General features: G+C 42.5%; 1 protein-coding gene across 2 annotated transcripts in view; it reads right to left on the bottom strand.

The window, feature by feature from the left end:
* nid2a (nidogen 2a (osteonidogen)) overlaps positions 1-19737 on the bottom strand; it is a 72175-nt gene that overhangs the window by 31917 nt on the left and 20521 nt on the right. For both annotated transcript variants that reach the window (XM_055227287.1, XM_055227290.1), the window contains exons 5-14: positions 18873-19000; positions 15711-15843; positions 14399-14704; positions 11722-11833; positions 10197-10236; positions 9369-9478; positions 9163-9296; positions 8455-8566; positions 6810-7010; positions 5375-5602 (exon numbers count right to left, since the gene is read on the bottom strand). In XM_055227287.1, coding sequence (XP_055083262.1) covers positions 5375-5602; positions 6810-7010; positions 8455-8566; positions 9163-9296; positions 9369-9478; positions 10197-10236; positions 11722-11833; positions 14399-14704; positions 15711-15843; positions 18873-19000 — 1504 coding nt within the window. The remainder of the gene's footprint in view (positions 1-5374; positions 5603-6809; positions 7011-8454; positions 8567-9162; positions 9297-9368; positions 9479-10196; positions 10237-11721; positions 11834-14398; positions 14705-15710; positions 15844-18872; positions 19001-19737) is intronic.

Below are 19737 nucleotides of genomic sequence, written 5' to 3'. Positions count from 1 at the left end.
TGAACCAGGACTGAACAAGGACCAAACCAGGACTGAACCAAGACTGAACCAGGACAAAACCAGGACTGAACCAGGATCAAACAAGGACCAAACCAGGACTAAACCAAGACTGAACCAGGACTGAACAAGGGCCAAACCAGGACTGAACCAGGACTGAACCAGGACAAAACCAGGACTAAACCAGGACAAAACCAGGACTAAATCAGGATCAAACAAGGACTAAACCAGGACTAAACCAAGACTAAACCAGGACTGAACAAGGACCAAACCAGGACTGAACCAAGACTGAACCAGGACAAAACCAGGACTAAACCAGGACAAAACCAGGACTAAACCAGGATCAAACAAGGACTAAACCAGGACTAAACCAAGACTAAACCAGGACTAAACCAAGACTAAACCAGGACTGAACCAGGACTGAACCAGGACAAAACCAGGACTAAACCAGGACAAAACCAGGACTAAACCAAGACTAAACCAGGACTGAACCAGGACTGAACCAGGACAAAACCAGGACTAAACCAGGACAAAACCAGGACTAAACCAGGATCAAACAAGGACTGAACAAGAGCCAAACCAAGACTAAACCAGGACGTTTGGCTCCAGTCAAATGAAGCTCGTCGAGGCCAGAGCAGTTATAGCAGCCAATTTGGAGCAGAGTTCCATATTAGGAAATTCGACCGTGAGTATCATAGCAACCAAAGAGCCAATCCAGAGTGAGGCTGTTGAAGGTAACGCCCCTTCCCGCCCACACCACTGGTTTAACAGGGAGCGGGCGCTTAGCAACGCTGTCAATCAAACCTGTTGCTAACGCTAACAGGAGCGACCTCGGGGAAAGAAGGACCTGATTTGTCTGTTATTAATGTTCATATCTTGATTTACAGACACAATAGTGAAATAAAAACCCCAGGATCATGTAGAGGGTTAATACGAACATTTAAGACCAGAATGAGTCTGAAGCAACAGAGACAGAGAGAGGGGACAGATTATCAAAAAACGAAAAATAAACTAAAAATAACAAAAAAAAACAACTAAATAAACAAAAAACACTCAAAATAAATAAAAAACATAGTAAAAATAACCCTCAAAATAACAAAAAAAAAAAAAAATTATATATAGTAAAAACAACCCTCAAAATAAAAAAATTAAAGAATCTCAAAAATAACAAAAAAAAAAATAAAAAATAAAAATAACAAAAAAAGAAAAAGAAAATAAAGAAAATAAACCAAAAAAAACTAAAACAAAAAAACAAACCTCAAAATAAATTAAAAAAACAAACAAACTTAAAAAATGAACTCAAACCCAGAAAGTCGATGGCGCTGTAAATGCGCTCATGGTCACTTCCTGTTTGCGGCGCGGCGGAGCAGGTTAGCTACGTCCACACATCACAGCGGAGGTTAAAATGAGGCCCACAGTTTCGCTCTAACTTTGTGGTTTCGAGGTCACAGACAGAAGACACTGTCACTGTTACTTTATGACATTTTTCTGAAGCCAACACAGAGTTACAGGGATTTAGAGACAGAACGGTCCGATTTCTAGTGTCTAAATAATTTAAGAGAAGAGGTTTTCGCTCCAGAACATGAAGCCGTGTGGTAGTCCGGGCACATTCTGGCTCCACATCAGTTTGATATGTGGAGTTTGTCGTGTGGAGCCGCGGTGCAGCTGATTCTCATGACATCAGAGCGCAGTCATTTTGCCCAGAGACCCCCCTCTGTTAAAGATCTGTCATTGGCTCGGATATTATTCCCAGAAAGTGTAAGAGGCCCGAACACAAACACTCGCTCACATTGTCTGGACGGGGCATACACTGCACTTAAGCCGTGTTTACAAAACCTCTGATCCCTCAAAGCTCTTCCAGCTGTGCTCTGTTGTATCAGTGTGTGCGCCGTCATGTGTAAGACGTGTCATCATAACCTTTTTAATCAGAGCGTTGACGTTTAAACGACAGAAACTTGGCCCGGAGCCCGACGACGCTCCGAGGCTCGCACCGCCAGTCTGCTGCGTTTCATCACGGCTCTGAGGTTAACGCCGGGCGGCGCTGAGAGACGGAAAACATCACACATCTGACTGCAGGACGTGAGGTCGACTGTTTCAGAGCCAAACGCCAGGGTCACATGACCCTTCTGTCCAGATTAGACTCAAAAAGCATCGAAACATGGAGTCGAGACCGGCCCGGTCAGGAGTTTACTCTGGAGTTTTCACGACGAGAAGATGAGACGAATGAGGGAGAAACCAGGACTAAACCAGGACTAAACCAGGACTAAACCAGGACTAAACCAGGACCAAACCAGGACCAAACCAGGACCAAGCCAGGACTAAACCTCTACCTCTCATCCCTTGTCCCCTTGTCCCTCGTCCCCTCTACCTCTCGTCCCCTCTTCTCCTCGTCCCCTCTACCTTTCATCCCTCGTCCCCTCTACCTCTAGTCCCCTCTTCCTCTCGTCCCCTCTTCTCCTCATCCCCTTGTCCCTCGTCCCCTCTTCTCCTCGTCCCCTCTTCCTCTTGTCCCCTCTTCTCCTCGTCTTCGTCCTCTTAAACGTTCACATTTTGTCCCAGACTCTTTCCCACATGTTTCCCAAGACTCACTCAACATCTGAGGCGTAATTTATGACGGACACACGCTCCACTTCTGCTCACCGCTGCTGTTTGTAGTTTTATATTCTCAAAGTAGTAGTAGTAGTAGTAACAGTACATGTAGCAGAAGGACTAGTGGTATTTAAAGTAGTATCAACAGAGCTAGGGCTGTTTTTAGTTTTTGTTTTCTCAATAGACAAACATCCAAAATTTTACTCCAGAATTTGAATAAATATATTTTTGTGCAGCAGTGGTCGGTGTAGTAGTAGAAGCAGAAGTAATAGTAGCAGTAGTAGCAGTAGTAGTAGTATTAATAGTAGTATCAGTCTGGCTGGGGCTGTTTTTAGTTTGTAAATTCTCGACGGACATGTTTTAGTCGCTGCTGGAGCGAAGTCAAACTGTCACGAAGAAGCGCTGAGAATTTATCCAAAAATGTTCCCGCCGTTAAAGTGATTCAGAGCTGGACGCGGCGCAGATGTGGACGAATAACTCTGTGGGGAAGGACGAAGTATTTACACGGGAAAATATATTTGTTAAAAAGGAGCGAGTGGAGTTTGAGTGTGTAACTGTGAAAGTACAACAAGAATCACACGCTCGGACGTAAAGGTGTGGCAGGTTTCATCCACAGAGTCCACTTTATCTCAGCTTTATCTTTGCCTGGAATGTTCCACACTACGGCATTAAACGTGTCCATCTCCACAGAGACTCACAGCAGCAGCTCGAGTCAGAATGTGTGTGTTTACGACAAACACCTGCAGCTGAATATGGGCTCAATGATTTTTAAATTTAATGCTGCACTGTGGAACATTCAAGGCAACACAATGACAGAAAAGTTACATACTACATCTTTACTGCAACCTAATAAATATTTCATTTAATTTTCCTCCGTTTAAAACTTTACAAACAGGAGCAGGTTGATTCTAAATGTTTCTCACATTATTAAAGTTTAACGTTTTTCAAATCGATTCTATTTTTATGAAGTAAAAAAAACCAAAAGATTCGATTCCACATTTCAGGTTTTTATACAGAGACAATCATGAGATCTGGGATTATCTCCTCTCCCTCACTCCTCCTTTCCTCACTCTTCATTTCCTCTCTCCCTCTCTCGTTCTCCTCTTTCTCTCTCCTCCTCCCTCCCTCTCACTCCTTCTCCCCCCCCTCCTCTCTTCCTTCTCTCCTCTGTCTCTCTTCTCTCCTCCTCTCTTCTTGTTATCCTCTTTCTCTCTCCTTCTCTCTCCCTCTCTCCTCCTCCTTCTCTTCCCTTCTAATCCTCCACCCTCTCTCTTGTTCTCCTCCTCTCTCCTTCTCGCTTTTCTCCTCTCCCTCCCTCACTCCTCCTCTCCTTTCTCTCTCTCCTCCTCCTTCTCTCCCCCTCTAATCCTCTCCTCTCTCCCTCTGTTCCTCTCTCGTTTTCCTCTTTCTTTCCTCTCTCTCCCTCACTCCTCCTCTCCTCTTTCTCTCTCCTCCTCCTTCTCTCCCCCTCTAATCCTCTCCTCTCTCCCTCTGTTCCTCTCTCGTTTTCCTCCTTCTCTCCTCTCCCTCCCTCTCTCCTCCTCTCCTCTTTTTCAGTTTTTAGACCTGAAGAGTCATGAGATTTTGGATTAAAAGTTCAACGAACAGGTGATACATTTATAGAGTTTTTCTTCTGACAGATATTCAGATACTTTTCTTGTTTAAACGCATCACCTGTTCTTTATATTTGATCACTCTTCCCTCGCTCTTCCCTCGCTCTTCCCTCACTCTTCCCCCGCTCTTCCCTCGCTGTTCCCCCGCTCTTCCCTCGCTCTTCCCCCGCTCTTCCCTCGCTCTTCCCCCTCTCTTCCCCCGCTCTTCCCTCGCTCTTCCCCCGCTCTTCCCTCGCTCTTCCCCCGCTCTTCCCCCTCTCTTCCCCCGCTCTTCCCTCGCTCTTCCCCCGCTCTTCCCCCTCTCTTCCCCCTCTCTTCCCTCGCTCTTCCCTCGCTCTTCCCCCGCTCTTCCCCCGCTCTTCCCTCGCTCTTCCCTCGCTCTTCCCTCGCTCTTCCCCCGCTCTTCCCCCCGCTCTTCCCCCCGCTCTTCCCCCCGCTCTTCCCTCGCTCTTCCCTCGCTCTTCCCCCGCTCTTCCCCCGCTCTTCCCTCGCTCTTCCCCCGCTCTTCCCCCGCTCTTCCCTCGCTCTTCCTTCGCTCTTCCCCCGCTCTTCCCCCTCTCTTCCCCCGCTCTTCCCTCGCTCTTACCTCGCTCTTCCCTCGCTCTTCCCCCGCTCTTCCCCCGCTCTTCCCCCGCTCTTCCTTCGCTCTTCCTCCGCTCTTCCCCCTCTCTTCCCTCGCTCTTCCCTCGCTCTTCCCCCGCTCTTCCCCCGCTCTTCCCTCGCTCTTCCCTCGCTCTTCCCTCGCTCTTCCCCCGCTCTTCCCCCCGCTCTTCCCCCCGCTCTTCCCCCCGCTCTTCCCTCGCTCTTCCCTCGCTCTTCCCCCGCTCTTCCCCCGCTCTTCCCTCGCTCTTCCCCCGCTCTTCCCCCGCTCTTCCCTCGCTCTTCCTTCGCTCTTCCCCCGCTCTTCCCCCTCTCTTCCCCCGCTCTTCCCTCGCTCTTACCTCGCTCTTCCCTCGCTCTTCCCCCGCTCTTCCCCCGCTCTTCCTTCGCTCTTCCTCCGCTCTTCCCTCGCTCTTCCCCCGCTCTTCCCTCGCTCTTCCCCCGCTCTTCCCCCGCTCTTCCCTCGCTCTTCCCTCGCTCTTCCCCCGCTCTTCCCCCCGCTCTTCCCCCCGCTCTTCCCCCCGCTCTTCCCTCGCTCTTCCCCCGCTCTTCCCCCGCTCTTCCCTCGCTCTTACCTCCCACGGGGCTGATCTTGTTGGTGATGGCGTATCTCAGGATGCGCTCCTCCGTCACGTACATCATAAACACTCGCTCCATGCTGATCTGGAGCGTCTCGGGGGAGCGCCGGCTGTCGTGTCTACAGTCCCGGTACGTGATGTTCTGTTTGAGCTGGAAGGAGAACGACTCGGAGCCTCTGTCCGCCGACACGACGGTGAACTCGCGCACAGACGTGGACGTGGTCACTGGAGACACGACACAGAAATGACACGTCTGAAAATGTCACAGGATTATTACAAAAACACGAGAAAAGTAGAAACAGTTCATCCATCCATGTTCTCCCTCTGTCCAGAGCCAGGGTCACGGGGGCAGGGGTCACGGGGGCAGGGGTCACGGGGGCAGGGGTCACGGGGGCAGGGGTCACAGCACGGACCCCCCAGATTCCCCTCACCCCAGACACTTCCTCATAACAGTACTGATGATAGTTAAAAAACGATAAATCTATCAATCGTGGAATATTTATTTAATATTATTACTTAAGTAAAAGTACAGATACAAGAGCAAAAAACTCATGTAAAAGTAAAAACATCACATGAAAAAATCTATTTAAGTGAAAATATTAAAGTACCTGTTTAAAAATGTGCTTAAAGAGCAAAAAGTAAAAGTATTTCTCACAGATTTTGAGTCTTTAAAGCTTCAAATGTGGTGATTTTGATAAAGATTTGAGCTGAAACAATTTTTGTTTTGTTCAAATTAAAAAATAAACCCTCAGCCTCTTCAGCAGCTCTCACACAATAATAAAAATACTTTTACTTTTCAGTCCTGTTCAAAAATGTAGTTCTGTTAGCGTCACTACTTCCTGTTAGCGTCACTACTTCCTGTTAGCGTCACCACTTCCTGTCCAATTTTATCTCTATGTTTTAGCAGAATCTCGTAAAAATATAATATAAATCCTGTTGTTAATCGATACTGTTGATCTTTATATTATTGTTATTATTTTTATAACTTGACTTTAAAGATAAAATGTCTGTTCTTCGTCTTCATCTCGGATTTTGTAAAATAAATTTCCCCCAAAATGAGACTTATATACGTTTTTTCTTCATTATTGTGTATTTTTTGGTTGGTGCGACTTATACTCCAGAGCGACGTATAATTAGGAAAATACGGTAAATTTACAAAGTTTTGATTTAGTTTCATTACAATATTTAATCCCAAAAGCAAAATTTCTCACGTCAAAACAAAAAATTCTGCTCAAAATGCTGCAAAAACCTGAGAATCATGAATGTTGTGTGTTTTTTTCTTCATTATTTTGTATTTTTTTGGTGCGACTTAAACACGACACAGTACAAATACAGTACAAATAATATTTAGCATCATATGAAACAAGTGCCAAACCCGAGTCTAACCTTCTGCATCACATTTCGTCTTTTCTAAACGTTTCCCGTCACTTACCCGAGGGATAAAACTGGTAAACCTCCTTAAACGGGTCCATGGTCACCTCGGCGCCGGGCGGGATGGACGGCACGTTCCCATTGACGACGGTATCCACGGTAATGTGATTCTGCTCGTCGAGGCCCCGCCCCGTTTGGACGATGGACAGGCGCTCGTTGCTGGGGTAGAAGACGACCTCGGCGTGACGGGTGAACTCCGCCCCTGGCACAAAAAAATAATTAGCCAATCAGAAACCAGAGCTGGTGAAGTCATGTGGAGACGTCGATTTTGTTCATTTTCTTCGCAGGTTTTTGAACGCGGGCCAAAAGTAAGTGGTATAAAAAGTGTGTGTGTGTCAGATGTAGCAGACGGAACAGTCACACACACACACACACACACAACCAGCTGCTTACACACACACACACACACACACACAACCAGCTGTTTCCTATTAGGAGAGGGGAGGTGGAAGCCTGATATCACATCACATCCCCGGAGACAATACAGCTGGCCCGGAGAGCGCAGGGACGCACAAAAACCACAAATATGCACACTCCGACGCTCACACACACTCACGGGAGAGGAGTTCCCCGCGTCGCCCCGTACAGATGTGCCCCGGACCCGTGTTCAACTCTTATTGACACTGGCGTCCCGGTTCCAGTGCAGGTCTCATCTCGGGTCATGACGGTAAAAAGTCCAAACGCCGGAGCAGTTTGTGGGTTTAGTTGTTAAATAGAATCTGACATCGCGTTTTGTGAAGATGAGAACCCGACAGAGACGGTGTAAAGACGTACAGTGTGTAAAATGAAGCTCGTCGAGGTTAAAGCGGCTAGTTTGGAGCGGAGTTATGTATTTGGAATTGTGGCCGCGAGTGTCATAGCAACCAAAGAGCCAATCAGGAGCGAGGATGTTGAAGTAGCGTCTGATTTGTCTCTTATTTATGTTTATATCTTGATTGACAGACACAAAAAAGTGAAATAAAAACCCCAGGATCATGTAGAGGGTTAATACGAACATTTAAGACCAGAATGAGTCTGACAGATAAATAACAAATAAAAAACAAACAAAATCTCAAAATACCAAAAAAAAGAACTCAAAATAACTAAAAAACAAACCAAAAAAAATCTCAAAATAACAAAAAAAAAGTAAAAAAACAAAAAAAAAAATTAAAAATTAACTCAAAATAACTAAAAAAAAAAAAAAGGAAAAAAAAATAAACTAAAAATAAAAAACCCAGGATCATGTAGAGGGTTAATATGAACATTTAAGACCAAAATGACGAGTCTGACAGCAGCAGTTAACAGACAAAAAAATTAAAATAAACTCAAAAGAACAAAACAAAAAAAAACCTAAAAACTAAAAATAACAAAAAAAAAAAATTATATAAAAACTCAAAATAAAGAAAAAAAAATCTAAAACCTCAAAATAACAAAAAATAATTATAAAAAAATAATTTAAAAAAATACTCTAAATAACTAAAACAAAAAAAAGTTAAAAACTAAACTCAAAATAACACAAAAAAAGAAACTCAAAATAAAAACCCCAGGATCATGTAGAGGGTTAATATAAACATTTAAGACCAAAATGACGAGTCTGAAGCAGCAGGTTTGCTTTGTCCGTTTATATAAACTCTTCAGTTACTTTTGAGAAAAAATATAAGTTGTACCTGTGACTTTGAATCCAGCCTGACTGTTGGGCAGCTCAAGAACAAAGAGCCACCCAAACAACTCCCCGATGGGCGACACGGGCATCAGGGCCCGACCAATCGACTCAGGAACCTGAGGAAACACCAACAGTTTGTACAGCGCCGGAAGGAGCAGAAGTAAAAGTACGAACAATGAACAGCGCAGTACTTAGGAGGAGGAGTGTGTGTAACAGTAGGATAGAGATTAGTAGTAGTAGTAATAATGTGGTAGTAGTAGCAGGATGAGAAAAAGTAGTAGTAACAAAAGCCTTTAACAGAAAGAACTTGTAGAAACAGGTTGTAGTAGTAGTAATAGTAAGAGCAGTATTACAAGTAGTATCAATAGCATTAGTAGTAAGAGGAGGGGGAAACAATAGCAGGAGGAGTGATAGTAGTTGTACTAGCAGTAGAAGTAGTAGTAGTAATAGTGTCAATAGTAATAGTAGTATTAAAAGTAGTATCAATAGTCAGAACAGCGCTGGTAGTAAGAAAAGGAGAAACAACAGCAGGAGGAGTAATAAGTGGAGCAGTTGTGCTAGAAGTAATAGTACTAGTTATAATAGTAGCAGGTTGTAAAAGAAGTAGTAGTAGTAGTTGTACTAATAGTGGCTGTAGTTGTAGTAGTTATAATAGTAGTGGCTGTAATATTAGTAATAATAGTAGTAGTAATAGTAGTAGTTGAACCCGTACCTCGCTGATGGCGGTGTACGCTCTTCCGTCGCCCACCACGATGTACGCGTGCAGGTCGATGTGGTCGAGTCGTACGGGGGAGGAGCCGACCGTCACGGTGCCGCTCACTTTGCCGCTGACGCGCTGAGGAGCTCCTGAGAAAAACAAACATCTGAATCAAGTCGTACGCGAAGGTAAAGCTGATGTTTACGCTAAAGACGTCTCACCGTCGGGCAGACACTGGCGCCCGTTTCCATAGAAACCGGGTTTGCAGTGACAGCAGAACCCGGTGGCGTAGTCTGAGCAGAGTGCATTCTGGGAACACTGCTGCTGGAATCTGAAAGAAAAAAGTCAATAAACACGTTAATCAAGTTTCAGATGATTCAAAGTTTAATAACAGATCAACTCCAGAGGGAAGCGCCGCAAAAAACACCTGTTGCCGTGGAAATGAAAAAAGTTCCATTGCTTGAAATGTTGGCTTTTTGGTGCATGTTGAGGAATCGATAGTAGCAGGTAAATAAAAAAATAAATAAATAAATAAATAAAATAAAAATGTTAAATTAATCTAAAAATAAATAAAATAAAAATGTTAAATTAATCTAAAAATAAAAAAAATAAAAATGTTAAATGAAAATAAAAATAAATAAATAAAATAAAAATGTTAAATTAATCTAAAAATAAATTTAAAAAAATAAAATAAAAATGTTAAATTAATATAAAAATAAATAAATACATAAATAAAATAAAAATAAAAATGTTAAATTAATATAAAAATAAATCAAATATAATAATAAAATAATAATTAAATACAAATAATAAAAAATACAAAAAATAAAAATATAAATAAATCCATAAATAAGCAACTCATTCAATGTTTTTTTGTTTTTTTTCACATTAACTAACTCACCATAACCATGTTCCCAAACGCAACTTTAACCTTAACCATAAAACTCCTAACTCCCGCACTTTAACTGACCAATCACAGCAGCCCGTCCCTCCGGAGATGACTATCCAGCTCTGATCAGATTAAAATGATTCTGTATGAAGGAACGTACCTCGCACATGTTTCCTTATTCTCGGTGGTGTATTGGATCACTGTGAAGTCAACAAAAAGATACGATTTAGTTTAAGATTTAAACGACGACAAGTGCAAGTTTCATAACAGCATTTTGTCTTGTGTTACTGTAAATGGAAACACTGACTTGTAAGTAAGTCAAGTGAAAGGATTAGGAGCACGTAAACACAGACTTAAACTGTTTAAAGCTCGAGAACAGATCGGGATAGAAACCAGCTGCTGTTCTGTGGGAATCCCCTCCGAAGAGACGCATGAAATACAGCTGTGCGTCTACAGCGAGGGCATTGTGTCAACCAGATCCTGCTCTGATTATCAATACTGCAACGATCTTTATCAGTAGCAGCATAAAACCACGCGGAGGCATTACAGGAATTATCATTTTGTGCTGAAAATTACATTATATTGTCAAGAATAAAGGTGTTTTTAATCATTACTGTTGCATAAAAATCAGGATCAGACGCAATTTATTCCTCAAAAACAGACCTGGAGTTGTGTTTTTCATTCACACACGTTTGAGTCACGCTTTATTATCAGTCTGTAACGTCTCCAAACCTCAAAACGCTCTGTTCCACCTTGTGATGTCATCAAGTAGTAGTAGTTTTCAAGTTAAAAACAGCTCATTTTACCTTTAGTTCAACTCCAGATTCGCTGAAATGATCCAAATGATTCTAGAAATGAAGGTGTGTGGAGTTAAAAAACACAGCGGAGCACTTCCTACTTCCTGTATCACCACATGATGACATCACAAGGTGGAACAGAGCGTTTTCAGTTTGAACTCAGCTTAAATATGCAGTTTTTTGTTTTTTTTTGCGTTAAACATGTGTGAACGAAACAAAAAAAAACAAAAAAAACACAACTCCAGGTCTGTCTGTGACGAGGAAACAGAATTAAACCACAGTTCGCTTTAAGTCAAATCCGCTTTAACTCGTCGTTTCCCGGTTTAGCGCGCTCAGACCTCCCCGGTGAACTTTCAAAACTCCTCCGTGTGTATTTCACTGACTCATTTTTCCCCATTACACAGTCACTATCTGTCCATTCAGCAGGCGGCCCGGGACCCGCATTCTCGATTCCTACAGGGGCATCTCGCAAGTACACACGCAAAACAGGAAGCTAGGATATTTTCTCAGTGAGCGTGTATTCACCGGGGAGGCATTACAACAACAATTATAACTTTTTGGGGAAAATATATTGGCACTACTTGTCTAAAAACGCCATTTCGTCACTTTAAAGTTGAACAAGATTAACTTCGATGATGTTCTAGTACACGGAGGGTTTTTTTAAGGTTACGTAACGAGGGGAAGGGGCAGAGAAAGGGTTCATTTTGAAGCAGAAGTCAGTGGGAGTGGGCCGGGGTAGTCGCAGACACACTTGGAAGTCTCCACAACGGCATTATTGTGCTGCAGACGGAGCCGAGGTTTTGGGAGTTTTGCATAGGAGTCGGTTTTTCCCCCTTTTCCTCGCCATCAGACTTTCATGAGCTCAGAATATGCCCCCGGGTTTCGTACCTCCAGTGTCAAAGTCAACATCGTCCTCGTCCACGTTGACCACGTGACCGCCGGGGGAGAGGTGGGGGTCGCTGGGGGGAGGGGGGTACACGTCCACGACTTCGAGAGGGACCTGGACGCAGAAATGTTCACAGGTAAATGAGGAGGATCGTCACGAGGGACCTTAAACAGTTTCATTTAAGTGCAAAACAGAGTAATATTAGCATCAGAATGGTGAAAGTTTAGGACCAAAATCTGACGGTTGTAGCTTTACTGACGGTCCGCCGCTTCACAGATCTGACCTGTACTTGTCAATGTCTCCATGGAGCTCATAAACTGTTTAAGAAGTGACAGCGTTCGGCTCCAAATGAGGCTCATTTTAGCGGCTAATTTGGAGACAAGTTTCATATTTGGAATTCAGACCGTGAGTATCATAGCAACCACAGAGCCAATCAGGAGCGACGATGTTGGAGATAATGCTGCTTTCCGCTTAGCAACGCTGTCAATCAAGTGTCTGAAGCAGCAGAGACAGAGAGAGGACACAGTTTATCAAAAAGACAAAAAATAATAATAATAAAACAACTAAAAATAACTAAAAATAAAAACAAAACAAAAAAAATAACAAAAAAAATTAAGAAAATAAACTTTAAAAAACACGTTAAAAATAATAATAAAACAACTAAAACTAACTAAAAATAAAAACAAAAAAATTACAAAAAAATATAAAGAAAATAAACTTAAAAAACACGTAAAAAAAATAAAAAAATAAAAAAAATAAAAATAACTAAAAAACAAACAAAAACTCAAAATAACAAAAAAAGAAAAGAAAAGCAGGTGCAGAGAGAGACAGAGTTTTTCAATATAAACTGAATCGGAGCCAGACTCCATGGAACAGGAAGTGCGCACATGATCACTTCCTGTTTGGAACGTGGCGGCTAGCATGTTAGCTGTGTCCATTTATATAAACAGTCTATGATGGAGTTGAAGTTTAATTCTAAGCGGTGACATCTCTAAAGTGTCACGCTGGTGAAAAACTCGGCTCACGGGCAACACGGGAAAAAACGCCAAAAGTTTATTCAAAAATGACAGAGCCTGCGTGTTTTTTAAATGAACAAACAACCAAATGAACAGTCACATGTCTTATAAACTACAACAGGAAGTGTTCTTTAAGTAGATAATTCAGAATATGGTAAATCAGGGACTAAACAACTGAGGATTAACGTCTTATTTAATATCAACAAAAATCTCTTCCACACTGGGGATTCAAATGAGGAAACAGGCAAATAAACTCAGGAACAGGAAACTCAAACAGATATAAATGCAAACAACAGAGTATTTCAGATGAGCTTGAATGTTGCTCTTGACTGTTCAACAATTAAAAACGGACAGAACAGAAGCAGAATATATAGACGACCCTGGGATGATGAACAAAACGAGAGGCGGCTGCAGAGAAAACAACAAAAGAAGGGCCGGAACAGGCTGAAAAACGGAGCCGGACTGAGGAAAAACACGCAAACAGGTAGAACTGACACTAAAGAGGTGAGTAAACGGCACATCTTCTACCAGAAATGTGCCACTTTCCGATCAAAATATACATAAAAGTTCAGATAAAACATGGGAATCTCTTATGTGTTACACTGTCAAGAAAGTCACGATTTAACATTTAGTAAAGCGTTTCAATAATGCCATTAAAATGACCCCAAATGTGCCTGTTTTTCAACCTCAAACTGCACCAAACTCGTTTCAAATCGTTGCATATGAGACGCGGAGAGCCCTGCCAAATGAAAACCCCCTTTTTTTAGTTTCACTGATCTTTGGGAGTAAATATAAAACATGCTGCCACACAAGCAGACACGGCCTCCCCGCGGGCAAAACACAGAAAGATCGGCGCGATACTTTACCAATTTGTACCAGATGCGCGCGCTTCAAAGATAGTTTAATTAAAAAAACGCTACGAGAAAAGGTGCGGAGTTTTTGGATTTGAAATGAAAAAGTCTAAGGTCGGCCGTCGTCTAAAACTAACTTAAAAATATATATATCTTATAGTTTATTGTCATCGTTATCCAGTCATCAGTTATATTCCAAAAGATTAAAGGTATACTACGAAACTTTCTCCTACTGGACAGTCCGTAACCTGCTTGTTTCCACGGAGATAACATCGCCAAGCCAAGTCGCGGGTAAGATCTATGGAGATGCGACGCCACCCGCACAGCTCAAACTGTTTCTAGAGTAATAAAAACGTCTGTGATTTAAATGCCGTACTGTGGAAAATTCAAAGCAAAGACGTACAGCGCCATGGAAACAAGAAACTACTAATGTCAGTCAAAGGTTTGGACACGCCCCCTCGTTTAATGTTTTTTTTTTTCTGTTTTTTTCTACTTTCTACATTTTTTTAAACACAAAGAAAACATCAAATATATGAATTAAGATAAATGGAATTATGTAGTAAAGAAAAAACATGAAATAACGATTAAATTGCTGTAAATATTTTAGATTCAAACTCTCAAAATGGCCGCCCTTTGCTTTGTCAGAGTGGAGATATTTCACGTTTTTTCTTTTCTGCATAATTTCATATATGTTACTTCATATATTTGATGTTTTCTGTGTGTTTATAAAATGTAAAACTGTAAAAAAAAAAAAAAATGTGGTGTTTTATATTATATTTGTCACAGTTTAAACAGGTGCGTTCGTTCTTTACCTGTGGCTGTTGCGGCGCCGTTTCCACGCGACCCGCTGCGTTGGCGGTGTCTTGTGGCGGCGGGGGAGGAGCGTACCGCCTGGGCTCTACCCCGGGCCTTTCGCTCGGCTCGGTCAGAGGGGCGTCTTCGGTGCTGCGCGGAGTGGGCGGGGCTTCGGTTTGCGGGGCGGGGGTGGCGGCGCGTTCGACTGGTTGAAACTCCGCGTCGCCTCCGGTTAAAGGGTAATCTTCTTCCTCGTCTTCATCCGGGCTGTAAATGTTGTCAGAATACTCCTCGAGCTCGGCGTATTCTGGGGTGGTGGAGTCCTGAAGAAGAACGAAGGATTCAGGGATAGAAACGACTTAACGTTTAGCAGGGAGCGGGCGCTTAGCAACGCTGTCAATCAAACCTGTTGCTAACGCTAACAGGAGCGACCTCGGGGAAAGAAGGACCTGATTTGTCTGTTATTAATGTTCAGATCTTGATTTACAGACACAATAGTGAAATAAAAACCCCAGGATCATGTAGAGGGTTAATACGAACATTTAAGACCAAAATGAGTCTGAAAAAAACTAAAATAAATTCAAAAGAACAAAAAAAACAAACAAAAAAAACAAAACCTTAAAATAAAAAAAAATTAAAAACACAACTTAAAAATAACAAAAGTAAATAAATAATCATAAACTCCAAATAACAAAAAAAATTTACCTTAGGATCATGTAGAGAGAAAACAAAAAAAAAACCTCAAAATAAAAAAAAAAAAATATATATATATATATATAAAAACTCAAAATAAAGAAAAAAAAAATCAAAAACCTCAAAATAAATAAAAATAAATAAAAAAATAAAAAAACTCCAAATTAAAAAAGTACATAAATAATGATAAACTCCAAATAACTAAAAAAATTAACCTTAGGATCATGTACAGCAGGTTATTACGAACATTTAAGACCAAAATGAGTCTGAAGCAGCAGAGACAGAGAGAGGACACAGTTTATACATAGAAAGTGAACTGGAGCCAGAGTCGATGGAGCAGGAAGTGTCCCCATGATCACTTCCTGTTTGGAACGCGGTGGCTAGCAGGTTAGCTATGTCCATTTAACTACTGTGTAACCTACATTTAAGGACGAATCATTCTTAAGAAACTATTTTTTCATTATAGATCTGTGCTTATAATGTGCAGTTGTGAGGTTTTTATTCTGCACTTTTCTACTTTAATGTTATTTTTTATTCTGTAAAGCTCTTTGAATTACCTTGTTTACGAACTGCGCTGTACAAATAACCTTTCCTTGCCTCAGATGAAATAAAGATGTAAAACAGAGGTGACTTTACCAGGCCAAACTCGTATCCTCTCGGGGGGGCGGTGGCCAGAAGTCCACCAAACGAGGCCGGGACGATGTTGTCAAAAGAGTAACGGTTTCCAGTGTGGAAAAGCCAAACTCCAGGGATGCCGGTGTTTCCAACTCTGTGGAAAAAAACAAAAAACAACAAAATATGAAGATTGAATCCATTTACAGATAAACATGACAGAGCGATAGCAGCGTTAGCATTAGCCAAACGCCTCCAGATGGATTCACACAAACGCCACATCAGCACCGGGACTGAACTGAGACTAAACCAACTCAAACCAGAACAGAACCAAAAGAACTAAAACTAAACTCATACCAGAACAGAACTAGAACTGAACCAGAACAAGACCAGAATAAGACCAGAATAAGACCAGAACAAGACTAGAACAAGACCAGAACAGGACCAGAACAAGACCAGAACAGGACCAGAAAAGGACCAGAACAAGACCAGAAAAGGACCAGAACAAGACCAGAACAGGACCAGAACAAGACCAGAACAGAACTAGAACTGAACCAGAACAAGACCAGAACAGAACTAGAACTGAACCAGAACAAGACCAGAACAGAACTAGAACTGAACCAGAACAAGACCAGAATAAGACCAGAATAAGACCAGAACAAGACTAGAACAAGACCAGAACAGGACCAGAACAGGACCAGAAAAGGACCAGAACAAGACCAGAAAAGGACCAGAACAAGACCAGAAAAGGACCAGAACAGGACCAGAACAAGACCAGAACAGGACCAGAAAAGGACCAGAACAAGACCAGAAAAGGACCAGAACAAGACCAGAAAAGGACCAGAACAGGACCAGAACAAGACCAGAAAAGGACCAGAACAAGACCAGAAAAGGACCAGAACAGGACCAGAACAAGACCAGAACAAGACCAGAATAAGACCAGAAAAAGACCAGAACAAGACCAGAACAGGACCAGAACAAGACCAGAACAAGACCAGAACAGGACCAGAAAAGATCCAGAACAAGACCAGAACAAGACCAGAACAAGACCAGAACAAGACCAGAACAGGACCAGAACAGGACCAGAACAGGACCAGAACAGGAGCAGAACAAGACAAGAACAAGACCAGAACAGGACCAGAAAAGGACCAGAACAAGACCAGAACAAGACCAGAACAAGACCAGAACAGGACCAGAAAAGGACCAGAACAAGACCAGAACAAGACCAGAACAAGACCAGAACAGGACCAGAACAGGACCAGAACAAGACCAGAACAAGACCAGAACAAGACCAGAACAAGACCAGAACAGGACCAGAACAGGACCAGAACAAGACCAGAACAAGACCAGAACAAGACCAGAAAAGGACCAGAAAAAGACCAGAACAAGACCAGAACAGGACCAGAACAAGACCAGAACAAGACCAGAACAAGACCAGAACAAGACCAGAACAAGACCAGAACAAGACCAGAAAAGGACCAGAAAAAGACCAGAACAAGACCAGAACAAGACCAGAACAAGACCAGAACTGAACCAGAACAACTAAACCTAAACTAAACTCAAACACGTCCACATTCGGCCTCTTCTCCTCTGATCAGATCAAAACTTGTGACCTCAGCCTCAGTGAATATTTTTCAAAAACAAACCAATTATATAATAATCTGTAAAAATATTAAAATAACTGGGGCTCGTGATGCACCGATCTGATTCTGGTATCGATATATCGATATATCGATACTGAAACTCTGGCTCAAATGTGTTTATAAGATTTGATCCTGTTCTTTTGTTCAGGACATGACAGTCGCATTTATGTTAATTGTCTGATTATTTTGTTTTTGATTCTTGATGCCAACGAAATTAAACGAACAAATGAAATAAAATAAAAATGTAAAGAATGTAATTAGACTTTTTAGTGTTTGCAGTCGGCCCAGAAAGTCTCATAATGTTTCAACTTTTATTTACACAAATCTGTTCTGTGGTTAGTGGAGGGATAAACAGCTACGTACGACATTTGGATCAGTTTAGTTTTATTTTTGTTTTGTTTTAAGGGCAAAAAAAATCTGTTTTGAGTCTCTGGGATTGGTTAATATTGAGATACTTAAACCAAGAATATTGATAAAACTGAAAACGCTGGACTGGTGCCTCTGTGGTTGTGAAATGTTTTTATTGTTTGGAAACTTTTGAAATGAACAGCCACAGAAGAAAATAAGAAAAAAAAAAGGTCATAATAAAAAGTGTTTATAGTCTGTGTAGAACCACGAGACAGGGCCGGGTCTGCAGGGGGGAAAAGGAGCACTGCAACTTCATTTTTAAAAGTTTACGGGCTCAAAATGGAACAGAAAACACTTTACACTCATTTAAAAACGGTCTGTTGTCCCAGATCCAAAGTTTACGGCTCAGAATTTACAAATTGGACCATTTTCCTATTAATTTATATTAGGGGGCCCCAGAACAGGACCAGAATAAGACCAGAACAAGACCAGAACAGGACCAGAATAAGACCAGAACAAGACCAGAACATGACCAGAACAAGACCAGAACAAGACCAGAACAGGACCAGAACAGGACCAGAATAAGACCAGAACAAGACCAGAACAAGACCAGAACAGGACCAGAACAGGACCAGAACAAGACCAGAACAGGACCAGAAAAAGATCAGAACAAGACCAGAACAGGACCAGAACAGGACCAGAACAAGGCCAGAACAAGACCAGAAAAAGGCCAGAACAGGACCAGAACAAGACCAGAAAAGGACCAGAACAAGACCAGAAAAGGACCAGAACAAGACCAGAACAGGACCAGAACAGGACCAGAATAAGACCAGAACAAGGCCAGAACAGGACCAGAACAAGACCAGAACAGGACCAGAACAAGACCAGAACAGGACCAGATTAAGACCAGAACAAGACCAGAACAAGACCAGAACAGGACCAGAACAAGACCAGAACAGGACCAGATTAAGACCAGAACAGGACCAGAACAGGACCAGAACAGGACCAGAACAAGACCAGAACAAGACCAGAACAGGACCAGAACAAGACCAGAACAAGACCAGAACAGGATTTCCAAATTGGACCATTTTCCTATTCATTTCTATCAGGGGCCCCCCGGTGTTCCTTCCCCGGGCCCCTGTGTGTACGGCCCTGGTGCTGGACACATGTTCACACACACTGAGGTCTGACTCACTGGTGCAGGTTCCTCACGCTCCTCACGCTGTAGTACGGCCCCTCTGTCCTGGAGAACAGCAGATACGACACTTCTCCTCTGCTGAAGCCCACACGAGCCGGAAGTTCGATCTCCACGTTGTACGACTCCTTCCAACGCAAGAAACAAAAAATATCAACAATCTCCACGTTCTAATGTCGTCAGCGCATCAAAAACAGACCTGGAGTTGGGTTTTGTTTCATTTATTATGAGTCTGTTACATCTACAAAGCTCAAAACGCTCTGTTCCACCTTGTGATGTCATCAAGTGGTCGTTTTACCTTTAGTTCAGCAGAGAGAGAAGAGGAAACTCCAGGACTGAAATGATCCAAATGATTCTAGAAATGAAGGAGTTTAAAAACACAGAGGAGCACTTCCTGTATCACCACATGAAGAAAGAGAAGAGAGAGAATAGAGAGAGAGGAGAGAGAGAGGAGGAGAGAGGAGAGAGACACCGGGGAGGAGAAAGAGAGGAGAGTGAGAAGGGGAAGAGAGAGACAGAGGAGAGGGGAGAGAACGAGTGTGTGAGAGAGAGAGAAAGAGGGAGACAGACAGAGGGGAGGAGACAGAAGGGAAAGAGAGAGAGGGGAGAGAGAGTGAGAGAGGAGACAGAAAGAAGGGAGAAGGGGGAGAGAGAGAGAGGAGAGGGGAGAGAACGAGTGTGAGAGAGAAAGAGAGAGTGAGAGAGAAAGAGGGGAGGAGACAGAAAGGAAAGAGAGAGAGGGGAGAGAGAGTGAAAGAGGAGACAGAAACAAGGGAGAAGGGGGAGAGAGAGAAAGAGAGGAGAGAGAGAGGACACAGAAAGATAAGAGTGATGACAGTGAGGAGGGGAAGAGAGAGACAGAGGA

The sequence above is a fragment of the Periophthalmus magnuspinnatus genome, chromosome 2, assembly GCF_009829125.3.
Source record: "Periophthalmus magnuspinnatus isolate fPerMag1 chromosome 2, fPerMag1.2.pri, whole genome shotgun sequence".
Classification (NCBI taxonomy): domain Eukaryota; kingdom Metazoa; phylum Chordata; class Actinopteri; order Gobiiformes; family Gobiidae; genus Periophthalmus; species Periophthalmus magnuspinnatus.
The sequence above is the reverse complement of the archived record's forward strand: the minus strand, read 5'-3'. Positions and strand labels throughout refer to the sequence as shown.